The 13,910-nt window shown below is 34.5% G+C and overlaps 1 protein-coding gene across 3 annotated transcripts in view; it reads right to left on the bottom strand.

Moving 5' to 3' along the window:
* Window positions 1-1,507: 1,507 nt before the first annotated feature.
* Window positions 1,508-13,910, bottom strand: part of DYNC2H1 (dynein cytoplasmic 2 heavy chain 1) — a 370,568-nt gene continuing 358,165 nt past the window's right edge. For all 3 annotated transcript variants that reach the window (XM_073020665.1, XM_073020669.1, XM_008020676.3), the window contains 2 exons: window positions 7,377-7,493; window positions 1,508-2,045 (listed from right to left, as the gene is read on the bottom strand). In XM_073020665.1, coding sequence (XP_072876766.1) covers window positions 1,887-2,045; window positions 7,377-7,493 — 276 coding nt within the window. In that variant the 3' untranslated portion in view covers window positions 1,508-1,886. The remainder of the gene's footprint in view (window positions 2,046-7,376; window positions 7,494-13,910) is intronic.

Genomic DNA, 13,910 nt, shown 5'->3' with positions numbered 1-13,910 from the left:
TGGAGACTGTTTTCACATGTTTCACTGTCTGATCAGCTTTTACATCTCTCAAGAGCAGAGACTATATTATCTATATTTCTGGAATCTGGCCAATAGCTGGCTTATGTTATTTTGCTGGATATTAATGCAAAAATTCATAAGCATGAGGTTTGGCATCATATCAATTAAAGACCTATGCTTCTTTGTTAAGTAATTTTATGTCATTGTACTGAATGCATTTCTATAATGAGTTAAAATTTTTCACTGGATGGGGATGTGGTAGAAACAGCTAGGTAGCCCTCCATGCTCTTCTCTTTTTGAGCACCCAGCTGTCTACATTTCCCAGACACGCTAGACATTATGTATACCCATGTAATTAAGTTCTCTCTAATGGAATGTAAACATAATGATGTGTGACATTTCCAGACATGGCCCACAGAAATGTTCCATGTGTATTCGTCCATGCTTTTCCCTTTCTAGCTGATTGTTATGTCAACATCAAGCCCTGAAAAACATACTTTTAAAAGAATATATCTAAATATTCCTTTAAAAATATATTTATATATTTTAATTTATATATTTAATATGTAATATGTATTTCTTAAATATATATTAAATATAAAATATATTATTATATATTTAAATATATTCTTTTAAAAATACGTTTTTCAGGGCTTGATGTTGACATTACAATCAGCTAGAAAGGGAAAAGCATGGACGAATACACATGGAATAAATACATATTTTTAAATATATTCCTGTAAAATATATATTTACATATATTCTTTTAAAAGTATGTTTTGTATTTTATGTTTAGTTTCTCCTCTAAGTATATAACTTTTCATTGCTATGACTCGTTTTAAACAACTATCAAAAATATAAGCCTCAGTTCTTAGAATTTGTTTGCTGCAAGGATAGAGCTGCAAATAACTTCATAGGATACTAAAATGTCTATCACTCAACTGAACAGTAGTTTTGGTTCCTTAGATTTCAGGGAATCTTGCAGAGCTAAAATAATAGCTCCTATAAAAAATACAGGCCAGGTGTCGTGGCTCACACTTGTAATCCTAGCACTTTGGGAGGCTAAGGCAGGTGGATTGCTTGAGTGCAGGAGTTTGAGACCAGCCTGGGAAATGTGGCAAAACCCCATCTCTACAAAAAATAAAGGAATTAGCTGGGCATGGTGGTGCATCCTGTAGTCTCAGTTACTCAGGAGGCTGAGACAGGAGGATACATTGAGTCTATGAGGTTGAGGGTGCAGTGAGCCGTGATCGCCCCACGGCACTCTATCCTGGGCAAAAGAGTGAGACTCTGTCTCAAAAAACAATAACAAAACACAAAACAGCTGAATTATTCCTATTTGAATTACCTTAAGATATCAGTTGTAAGTATATAGTTACAATGACAATTATATATTTGTACATTATAATTAGTATAGTATAATTATATTCATATTGATACTTTTATACATTCATAACTTTATAATACATTCTTCAGTATGTAAAAAGTCATGGGAAGACTGAAAAAATTATGAATGCTCTTATATTTTATTAAATAATTATGACACAAATGACAGCCAAAATATTTATTATGGATTACTTTAATATACCACTTAAAATCTCTGACCTAAAACAAATTTTTGAGCCACTGGAAAAGTGAAGTTCCTCACAGAAATATTTAATGTTATCAAAAGAATACTCTGTTTTAACAATAACTCCATTAATTACTTTAAAAGATGCACAGTGCTGCTTTTACACATTAAAATTTCAATGAGATCAACATTGTAAGGTAACTATATGTTAATATTTTGAACTAACATTTCAAATGTAGACTGACCGCATGTTTGGTTTAAAGCTTAAAGAATCAGTGTTCCCTTTTGTGAAGATGGCTTTTGTTGTCATTCGATTCTACTGATTTTTTAGGAATAGAGCTGCTCCACACTGAATCCACTGGTCTTGGTTGCCCCCACATGGAACATCAATATTGGTAACCACACGATCCCTTTCAGCACTTGTGTAAACAGGCAAAGAGATGCACTCATCCGGGGAATATGGACCACATGCATCCTATTTAAAAAATAACTTGTTTTAAAATACAGCAATACACTATTTGGAAACAGATTATTAGATAACCAAGGAAACAAACATATCAATATTATGAAATGTTTCAAATAAAGATTAATATGATAAGCCCCTATCATCCCCCTGCAATAAAATGAAACACATGGCCTATCGTGTTTTATTTACAGCCTCTCCCTAGCCCGATACTGGAGTATTTTGAACAGCACCTTACAATTACAAAATTTCACCTATAAATATTTACATATATATCTCTATAAATATAACCATGTAAGTATTATCACACAGTAGAAAATAACCAATAATTCCTTAATATCATCACACATCCGTTACCTCATTATCTCTTGTTTAAAGAGTTTTTCTGTTAGAAGCATAATTTCAATAAAAACTATGCTTTGCAGTTTGTTGAAAAGTCTCTTAAGTCTTCTAAATTTGTATGTTTTTCCTCCTCTTTTCCTAGCAATTTGTTTGCAGAAGAAACTATACCAAATAGTTGCCCACATTCTTTTTTGGATTACATTCCCACGGTATCACGTCGGTCTGTCTGTTCCTTGTATTCCTATAAACTGGATCCATGGGTGAGCTCAGACTCAATGTTTGGAAAATACTGCATAGGTGGTACTAGATGTTTCCATCAAGCAGCCTATGTCAGGTTATTTCTCTTTTTTGGCTATTAGAGGCCATTCATAATCATTTTTCATTCAAGATTACACAAGGGGTAATCTATCTTTCCTTCTTCCAAGCAGGATATCTATAAAGAGAAACCTCCACTTATCAATTTTTTTTATTACCATGAGGTGCAGTTCATATAGGAAAAACTGGATAAATGCTTATTTCTCTTTATGTGTTTTCAAAACAATGAATGTTTCCTAGCATACTCCAAAGGTGATCAATGACCACCGCTTCTTTTTAAAAAATAGCATTATGAACTGGTGGATTTAAACATATGTGATGTGCTTTAATGCAGTGCAATCGCTATTGCACTGGTGTTCAAACTGTCAGTCTTTGCTCAGGGGGAACTTTTTAAGTTGCCTCCTGGGTTTTGATACGTACCCAGTTGTCTCTTCAATAGTTTCATTGCCTTTCTAGTATGACAAGTATTATTATACAAGCTCATCTTTTATATTTCCTGCCTTAGAAATTAGTCATTAATCTGATGATTCCTAGTTTCTTTCAAGAGAAATGGTATTAGAGACCATAATTTGGGTGTTACGAATAATTGATCTTTTTTTTTTTTTTTTTTGAGAGGGAGTCTTGTTCTGTCACCCAGGCTGGAGTGCAGTGGCACAATCTCGGCTCATTGCAAGCTCTGCCTCCCGGGTTCCTGCCATTCTCCTGCCTCAGCCTCTCGAGTAGCTGGTACTACAGGCAGCTAATTTTTTGTATTTTTAGTAGACAGGGTTTCACTGTTAGCCAGGATGGTCTCGATCTCCAGACCTTGTGATCTGCCTGCCTTGGCCTCCCAAAGTGCTGGGATTACAGGCGTGAGCCACCGCGTCTGACCAATTGATCATTTTAATTCTAGGATGTTTTAGTGACTGGAGCTTAGAAATCATGTATTTTTAAAAGAAAAACATCATGAGTTCATAATTGTATTTCCATTTCAAATTTAGGATTAGCATTTTTACTGAATTTATATGATTTTATTCAATTATTACTTTGCAGAGTTGGAATGGAACTTCAGAGGCAAGCTAGACCCATTTTAAAATATTACAAAAGTGACAGATGAGAAGCCCACAGAGAATTTACCCATGGTGACCTAGTTAGGAAGTGGCAAAGTTGTCACAGATATTACAGTTGACAAAACACTCTAGAGTTAGCAGCAAAACACTCTAGTATATGAATGTTAGCACCTATAGGCCATGGTTTTCCAAACCCTAATTTATACTGTTAGGGTGTCTCGGTATTAGGTCTAAGGTTTAAGAGAGACACCTGAATATGAATCTTAGTTGCCTACCTATTAACTATGTGATCTTGCGTAAGTTACATAATCTTTTAAACCTCCATTTTCTACCCAAAATGGAGATTACAATTCCTATTTCAAAAATTTTTTAAAAGCTTAAATACCTTGTATTTGAAACACCTTGCATAGTGCTTGGTATGTAATCAGTGCAAATAAATGTTCATTATGATTGTCCAAACACTAATGCTACCATTGTGGAACTCATAAATCATTTAACTTACCTGATTCTCAGTCTTTCCATCAGAAAGATAGAAAATTTGCTGTACCAAACCCATAGGATTGTTATGAGACTCAGGTATAATTGTATCTCACAGTGTGCTAATCTACTATCCACCCACTCACTGCTAGACTGATTTTCTAAAACTACAAATCTGATCTTACCATACATACCCCTGTTCTCAATTCTTTAAAAAATTTTTTTAAATTCTTTTTTTATTTAATAAAGATGGGGTCTTGCTATGTTACCCAAGCCAGGCTCTAACTCCTGGGCTCAAGTGATTCTCCTGCCTTGGCCTCCCAAAATGCTGGGATTACAGGTGTGAGCCACCATGCCTGGCCCTGTTCTAAATTCTTGATGGCTTCCTACTGACCATAAGGTGGTCTAAACTCCTTGGCATGGCTACTCAGCTTATCATACTTGGTCTTGGCCTTCCTTTCTGGCCGCATCCCCCACCATTCTTCCATATGAACTATATGCTCCAGAGGTACGACACTTGGAGTTCCCAGAGTATCCTAAGCTCTTTTCTACCTGCATATATTTACGTATGCTGCTCCTTCTGTCTGGAATACCTTGTTACCCTATCTTTTTTGAATTTGTCCTTAAACTCTTCTTACTAAAGTTCAAGTAACAGTTCAAGAGAAGATGCCACCTCTCTCAGCGAGGTCATCTGACTTTACCTCATTTGTTCACACATGGTAGAGTTGAAGCCTCCCTCATCTGTCAAAGCACTTTATATAAACCTCTCTAATGATTCTGAACTGTAGTAGTCTCTTTGCTTATTTGCTCCCCCAGGTGGCGGAAGACTCTGCAGGAGAAATCTGTTTATCTTTGTAACCCCAGGGTTCAGCATAACATCTGGTATATAAAAACTCAACAATAACTTAATAATGAATGAAAGTACTGGTAAACTAAAAAGTACCATATGAAATGAGATAAAACATTATAGCATTATAAACAGTTTAAAATACTGACAATAGGATAAACTTGACTTACCGTGTATGAAGCAGTGTGCTAGGTACTTTACACATACACAAACATATTTAATCCTCAACATGATCCTACAGAAACATTATTACCTCCATTTTCAAATGAGGAAACTGGCTCAGTGAAGTTAGGTACCTTGCTTAAATCACCTAATTCATAAGCTTGGGAACTTGGACTACAATTCAGGTCTGCTGCACTAGAGAACTTTGTGTTCTGAAACACTTACTAGTAGATCTCATGTTCTTTCCTTCTTAGCTGATATGGGAGAGACATTCTGAAAAGTAGTATGATCATAGCAAAAGGAGGAAGCTCACTGTAAAGAAAGAAGGAGAAAAAGGAGGTGGGGAAGCACTAACAAATTCTTCTATTTCATGTAATGTACAAGTGCCAAGGCCCAGAAGAAAATCTTACAGAAAAAGAGTAAAAAGTTCACATTACCTTTTAGTCATCTCTTCTACAGGATAAATGCTCAATTCATTTTACCTGTCTTTATATGAGCTATTTTTGAAATTAAATTATTTTTAGCTTTTTATTCCAATCCTGACATTTTAGAAGTATGACAAATAAAACTGGAGAGGAATAACACACAAAGTAAAATATTGCCAAGCTATCAATTCCTAGTCTTGTAAAGTCACATCACTTTTCATATAACCCAGTAACAGACTGGCTTTGTCCATGACAGCACTGCATTCCTGATTTCTGTTCAGTTTGTGGTCAATTACGTGGGTATTGCTCCAGGTCATTTTCTCCTATATTTATTCTTAGTTGCTCTCCAAGCTCTGTTTTTATTGTTTGGGTTTTTCCTCAAGGGAACCTGTTTATACTTGTCCTACTATTTTTCCGCCTCCTCATGATCATTATATGGATTTTATTTTCCAGTGAATTAGTAGTTTATATAATTTAAATTCATTGGAATTTATCTCTGTCATCCTAAACAATTTTGTATGTTATATTCACAATCCTTGCCAAATTCCAACCTTAACTTTTGTATATAACTTTCAGCTTGATTTACACACCTAAGATAAAAATGTGTCATTCATAATTTACCAAATTTTGTAGGAAATTCTTATAGGAATTAACAGCAAGATTGAAGTAAACAATGATTCTTTCAATCTCTTCTCTCTCCTTTATCTCATAGTCACTCTAATTTTGGAGAAAATGAAGCTGATATGGGGGGAAAATAGGGAATTTTGACAGAAACATATGCTCTTTTAGGTCAGAGGATACTCTTGTAACTCTTGGCAATGTTGCTAATTGCTATCGCTTTGTAAGATTTTCCTTAAATAAATACTCTGGTGCATTTAATTTTTATTTTATAAGGAGAATGACAACAACTGGAAAATTCAATGCATTATTTCCCAATGAGAAAGCTCATTTTTCTTGTAGTAAGCAATACGTGAAATAGTTTTGTTGCTCATTAGATACAGAATCAGAACTTTAAAGTTTATTCACATGTAGTCATATGTGCATTCTTAAACTTTATTAAGAAAAAGTTATGTGCTTCATTTACAACTATGTCCTATTTTAAAGACATGCATACCCCAAGTTCTACTGTTGAAAGTTCTTTCACTAACTGTTTCGAAACGAAAAAAGTTAACTAAGTCTTTAAGATTGTTTTCTTCATCCACCTGTCAGCTGCCAAATGACATTGTGTGATACAAAGCCATACATCTATTAACACCTTAATTCTATCACTCTCTGTGTAGCTAATGACAAGAAGTCATTTAACCTACGTAAGCATGTTTCCTCATTTGAAAGTGGGAATAATAATATCTGCCTTGCATGGCTGCTCTGAGGAGGATTTTAGGTAAAGCATATAAAGTACCTAGTGCACATTGCTGAAAATAACAGGAATGCAACTCATGGTAGTTCTTATTATCATTAAAGGCTTTTTTATTACCAGGCTATAAACTCTCTAGAAATTAATACTATGTCATTCTTTCTACAACAAAATCAAAGCCCAAAGTTTTTCAATCAAAATCAAAGTTTTCAAATGTCTTGTACATCTTAAACATGATAAAGGATAAAATATTTTGACTGCAAATTTGTTCAAATGCAGGTGAGATTAGAAAGCAAACAAAAATACACAGGCCAAGAATGTCTAAGAGTGAACTGATACTATTAAAACTTACGCATGTTAAAAATGTATTACCTGTGGAATCCAGCCCATAAAACAAGGGAGCACGGATGACACGCTAGGAGAATCAAGCTGATTTTCAGAAAGTTGATTTCCATCAAAACTACATCCTTCTAGTAATAAGCCACTGATCTGCCGTGGAAACAAATAAGTCATGAAAATATGCATTAAAGTCTCAAACGTCAGAGGTTACTCTATTCTATCTTAAGAGCAATGCTTTCCATTGTGTTCACTGATTCCAAATATATGAAAACAAAGATTATGGTACTGTATTTGAGAATAAAGTCGGTAAGGCCTGGACTAGTGTTCACCATTAACTTCTTTTAGACTGATTTCTCATTTTTAGCAAATATATTTTTTAAATTACTTATAAATCTCATCAGTGATGCAACCTCAGGTGTCTTGATATTAGTGTAATAGAATTACAGTGGCAAAAGCCAAAAAGTTATTCTTTCTCCACGAGGGAAGGGAGAAAAGCATAATTAGACAGCAAACGTTGTATTCCCAACCTGGAATTCTGACACCCTTTAAGGAACAGAATAAAGTTCAAAAGTGTAATGAAAAAAACTGACATGCAATATGGATATGAAAGAAGAATTAGAAGAAAGAATTCATGTCTTTAAGGTAACCTTAGTGTAAATGTAAGAAATCCTGAAAATGAAAACATGGTTCTTTTGTTATTATTAGCTTCATATTTCTTCTTTGAAACTCTTCATTCTTTTAGTTTCTGCAGTTAATCTAGCCTGACTATCTAAAGGCAACAAATGTAGAGTCAGTATTTGGCATTTATAGCTCTTCTGGCACTTTGCCTTAAGAGCCACATCTATATTATCACAATTGGATCTTGGTACAAAATATAAACAATCTTAAAATATACAGGCGTGGTGGCTCACACCTGTAATCCCAGCACTTTGGGAGGCCGAGGCGGGTAGATCACGAGGTCAGGAGATCGAGACCATCCTGGCTAACACGGTGAAACCCCGTCTCTGATAAAAATACAAAAAATTAGCTGGGCGTGGTGGCAGGCGCCTGTAGTCCCAACTACTCGAGAGGCTGAGGCAGGAGAATAGCGTGAACCCGGGAGGCGGAGCTTGCAGTGAGCCGAGATCGTGCCACTGCACTCCAGCCTGGGCGACAGAGCAAGACTCTGCCTCAAAAAAAAAAAAAAAAAATCTATCTATCTATCTATATATAGATATATACACATACATACATACACACAGTGCCTTGGAATTTTAACATACTAAATGAAAGAACTATAGAATTTAGAATGAAGGGAATGCTAAGGTGGAAGAGTTAAGATAATTTTCAGTGACATATAGTCAGGGAATGGTTTAGGTGCTAGGAGAGAATCCCTTAATGAATAGTTTTGAATGATTTCGTTACTTGAATTTTACAGTAAGGTTGCTGTTGCAAGGAAAAGATAAGTAACTTTGTTGTTAGTAAAAGAGCTGGGATGATAATATAATTATTTAATACTTAAATACTCTTTCTACTATACCACTAATGTGATATACAGGTCTCTTATAAGAGTTGCAAAAATATTCTGGCCTGAATTTAGTTTTATCTGTAGCTATGAACAATAAATAGCATTGTTTTTCATGTTTCCAATCTCTATGGAAAGGGTAACATGCAACCTACTCTTTTCCTTCATTGTTGGTTTTAAGGTGCATCCATTTTGTTCTTTCATTTCCAATAGCTATACAATATTTCATTTGTTAATATACAACAATTTATCCATTTTTCTGCTTGTGAGTATTTCCAACTGCTTTCCATTATTTAAAAAAACACTGCAATAACCATGCTGTGTACTTCCTTATACACATTTGCATGAATTTCTCTAGATATATTAAATTACTAGGTTGAAGAGTGTGGTCAATCTCAATTTTACCTAATATTGGCCAATTATTCCCCAAAGTAACTCTATCAATCTATACTCTTACTTGTCATATGTAAGAATTTACATTATGCTACAATCTTACCAATACTTGGTCTGTTGAGACCTAAAAATTTTGCCAATCTGATGGGCATGAAATGGAATCAAATTTTGGTCTTAATTTCATTCCTAGTTACTAGTAAGAACAAGTACTTTTCCTTATATTTATTAGCCATTCAGGTTTCCTCTTCATGTAAGTTGCCTATTAAAATCCTTTGCCCACCTCCACCTTTTCCTTACTATGGACATTTTCTTTTAAAGAATGATCTATAAATGTCCTTTATCTGTTTTAAGTACTAATCCTTTGTCAGTTATACAAGATACTAGTATCTTCTCCTGGTCTGTGGCCTGTGTTTTCACTTTCTGTGGTATCTTTTTAATTTCAGGGGAGCAAATTTATCAGCTTTTTCCTTTAAGACTTTTACTTCTTTTGTTTCTAAAGAAATCCTGAGTATTTTCCTGTATTTTGTTTCTAAAAGTCTTCTCTTTCAAACAGTTTTGTTTCTGTAACTTTTTAAACCTTCAGAGTCCATTTTTATTTATAATATAAAGTATGGATCAAATTTTATCATTTTCTAAATGAATGAGCAATTGTTTCAGAATTATTTATCAAATAGTCCTTCCAAGCCCCTAATTTGTAACCAACCCTACTTTTGTCATGTGTCAAGTTTCTGTACTGGCATAAGTTTGTTTCTGGACTTTCTTTTGTGTTTCATTAGTCTGTCTTTCCCTAAACCAATACCATGCTGTCTCAACTGCCATCGTTTAATAATAACAATAATAATATTGTGACACAGTGCAAAATATGGCCCCAAATTCCTCTCCTCCTAATATGCACGCCTTTGCCAAGTAAGCTTGGCTGCTGCTTCCGTCAGGAGGTGGAGTTTCTTTTCTACACCTTGAACTTGGGCTGGCCTTTTAAATTGCCTTGATCAATAGAATGTGGTAGAAGGGCTTTAAGCAACTTCTGAAGCTAGCCTTTAAAAGGCTCTGCCTTCTAGAAATGCTGCACTGAAACCACCAAATAAGGAAGCTCTCCTAGTCTACTAGAGTATGAGAAGGCACGTGAAGGACTGAGGTACCTCAGTATGAGGTACCTAGAGTATGAGAGGGCACATGAAGGACCGAGCTAGCACCAGTTGCCATATATGTGAATGAGGCCAGGATGGACCTTCCCTTCTAACTGACCTAGTTGAATGTAGATGCAGAGTGGGTCTGAGTAAATCAGCAAAGGACCTACTAGGCAAACCACAGAATTGTGAGAAAATAATAAATTGGTATTCTAAGCCACTAAGTTTTGAGCTAGTTTGAGCAAATGCTAACTCAAACTCATGTACCACATATTTGATAAAAACACACACACACTTTGGAATATTGGTTGAAATTGCATTAAATTTTAAAATTTGATTTTGGAAAGTCTGACATTTCACCATAAAGTTCTTCTTTCATGTATTTTTCCACTTCTCAAATTATCTGTGTGATCATGACTTAAATATACATTAAGTACATTTAAGTACCATTTAACTGGATTTTATTTTTTCCTCAGTCTGATAATCTCTATCTCTTAATTGGTAGGATTAATATGTTTACAATAGTCATATATTTGGTGTTATTTCTATTATTTTACATTTTTTTCTCTTTACCTTTTTTTGTTTACTTTTTCTCCATTTCTGCTGTGGATTGTATATCTATTTTAGTGTTTTACCATCTACTTTTAAATGCGTAATTAATTGTAAAACTTTCTAATAAATTCTTAAAGTATTCAGTACTGAACACAGTATGAATTTTAACACATCATATCTAATTGAATTATTGCTGTTTAGATTTTCAGCTTAAACAGAACATTTTACAGTCAGTATTTAAGTTACTTAAATTTAAGTTAAATTTCACACTAAAATTATTTGTTAATTTGGGGTTCACTATTGTTTTAGGTGTACATTACTTTCTCTCTGGCTTTACTTTTTACAGAAGCACGTTTCAATATTGCTTTTATTGAGGCTGTATGTGAGTGGTGAATTCTGGTGGTCTTTGGGTTCCTGCAGTATCTTTTTATTGCTTTCATTATTGAATATTTTAGATGGCAATAAAGTTTGAGTTTAACAATTATTTTTCCTCATCAATTCGAATATATTATTTTACTGTCTTCTGACATCTAGTGTTGTGAATGAGAAGTCTGCTGTCAACATGGTGATTATTTTGGTAGAAAATATGATGTTTTATCTGGTAACTTTGAAGATTTTCCTCTTTAATGTGGATATTGACTAGCTTTGCTCTAGTGCGATTAGGTGTGAAACTGAATTCACTTTTGTTTATTATTTTTGGTACTTTGCAGATGCTTTGCATCCAAGAACTCATCATTCTCCAATTCTAGAAAATTCCTGAATTAGTTTTTCAAATTTCACTTCTCTGTCATTCTCTGTTTTATACTTCTAGAAATCCTTTTAGAAATAGGATAGAGTATCTGAAACTATTGTCTATGTCTCCTAACATAACCAATTTATCATGTCTTCTTCAATCATATCTAATGTATATTTTTTCTATCAATTTTTTCATTTAAAGACTACATTTTTCATTTCTGACATTACTTTCAACTATAACTGTATTATCTCTCCCTCTTTCTCCGCCGGAAGTTCTTGTTATTTTGTACTGAACGTTATTCCTTCATGTATCTATCTGTTCAAGGAAAATAAAATAGTTTAACTTCTTTGTCAGATTTTTCTATAAAATTAACAACAAACTTGACTGTTTCATCTGATGATTTTGTTAGTTTTCTTTTTTGGATTAGTTTTTTTTCCCCATTTATTTTGGATTTTGGATTCTAGGTTCATCTTGAGCTGTATTTTCCCTCCATAGAACTCTGTACTGTCCCTTCCATATCTACGTACATGCGGTATTTCTCATGCCAGTTTGGGGGTTCTGTTCTGGCGATGTTGGGATACTGCAGATCTTGTGGATAGGCAGTGAGATTCAGCATCTAAGGAGTCAGGCTATTTCTTTGTCTTTCAGTTTTCTTAAGCCTACAGATTTTTGTAATGCCATAAACTCAATCAGTGATTCTGCAACAGCTTTATTTTGTTTGTTTAGTTATTTGAGGCAGGGTCTCACTCCCATTGACCAGGCTGGAATACAGTGGCATGATCACAGCCCACTGCAGCCTTGATCTCCTGGGTCCAGATGATTCTCCCACCTCAGCCTCTTGAGTAGCTGAAATGAGAGGCATGCACCACCAGACCTGGCTAATTTTTTGTATTTGTAGTAGAAACAGGGTTCTTCCATGTTGCCCAGGCTGGTCTTAAACTACTGGGCTCAAGCGATCCGCTTGCCTCAGCCTCCCAACATGCTGGGAGCCACCGCGCCAGGCCTGCAACAGCTTTATTCAGTCTCCTTTTACTGGGGATATGGAGAGCCTAACCTCAGAACTGGATTCAACAAGCAACGAGCCTGGTTATAGTCCTATGTAACATTTAGCACTACTAATTCCTTTTACTCTAAAAAAGCCATACTTCATTGCTTCCTAATTCTGGACTTATAGCTCAATCTATCTGTATTTTTGGCCTTACTTATAATTTTATTTTCTGTCCTGTTTCTGACACAATGTAATACTTATTTTGTATTTCAAGCCAGCTAAGGTTTGTGATTTCCTTTTTTTATATTTTACCTATCATTAGTATGCATTTAGATAACAGTGGATGAATCATAATCTCCCTGGGCCATCTTTAGTGGTTTTCAGTTGTTTACAATATATTGAAAGAAAAATAAGGTTTGTACTATATGTGTTAGGTCCATTTAATTGTAAACAGAATTTTTGAGAAAGAATCACCATAAAATATTAATACTGATTTTCATGATGGTTTCATAGGTTTATTCACTTATTGAAAATTCATAAACTGTACTCTGAAGATTTGTGCATTTTTGTGTATGATGCTACACTTCACTATTAAGGTTTACCCCCTCCTCTAACAAGAAAGATATACAGGTCAACATTAAGAGGCATCACATATATGCCAAAGACCAGAGAAAACTGCAAATGAAAAAGAATAATAAATGCAATTTACTGAAACATTAGACATACAAGAAACTCACAACGATACTTAAAGAGAAAATGTCACTGGACACTGCTGGAAACTATGTATCAACAGCATCTTTTGAATGAAAGAATGAATTTTCCCAGTTTAAATGAAAAAATTAAGCATTCTTTATTTTCAACAAAAAATGTATTTCATAGTATCCAGGTAACTACATAGACCTAATTGAAGCCTCTTTGCAGAATAATTTTAGCTAATAAATGTGGAAGGAATAACAGAGTTAGAAGAATCAGTATGCATCCCTAGTTATCCAAGCAATGATCATCAATGGTTAAAACTATTAGATGAAATACTGATGAGAAACATTATATGAGGAATGAGGCTGTCACTGCCTGTACACATGAATCAATGTTAGCCTCCCTAAAAACAAGAAAACACGTGTGTGCCTCATCATACAATGTAAAATGAAGAACACAGTGCCACTTATGAAGTATTTTTGTTGCCCCTCCACACACACACACAAAAGAATGTAATTAGATCTTTGGAATTAATTTATATTTATAAGGAATGAGAGATAGAGGAACAAAA

The sequence above is a fragment of the Chlorocebus sabaeus genome, chromosome 1, assembly GCF_047675955.1.
Source record: "Chlorocebus sabaeus isolate Y175 chromosome 1, mChlSab1.0.hap1, whole genome shotgun sequence".
NCBI classification, from domain to species: Eukaryota; Metazoa; Chordata; class Mammalia; order Primates; family Cercopithecidae; genus Chlorocebus; species Chlorocebus sabaeus.
The sequence above is the reverse complement of the archived record's forward strand: the minus strand, read 5'-3'. Positions and strand labels throughout refer to the sequence as shown.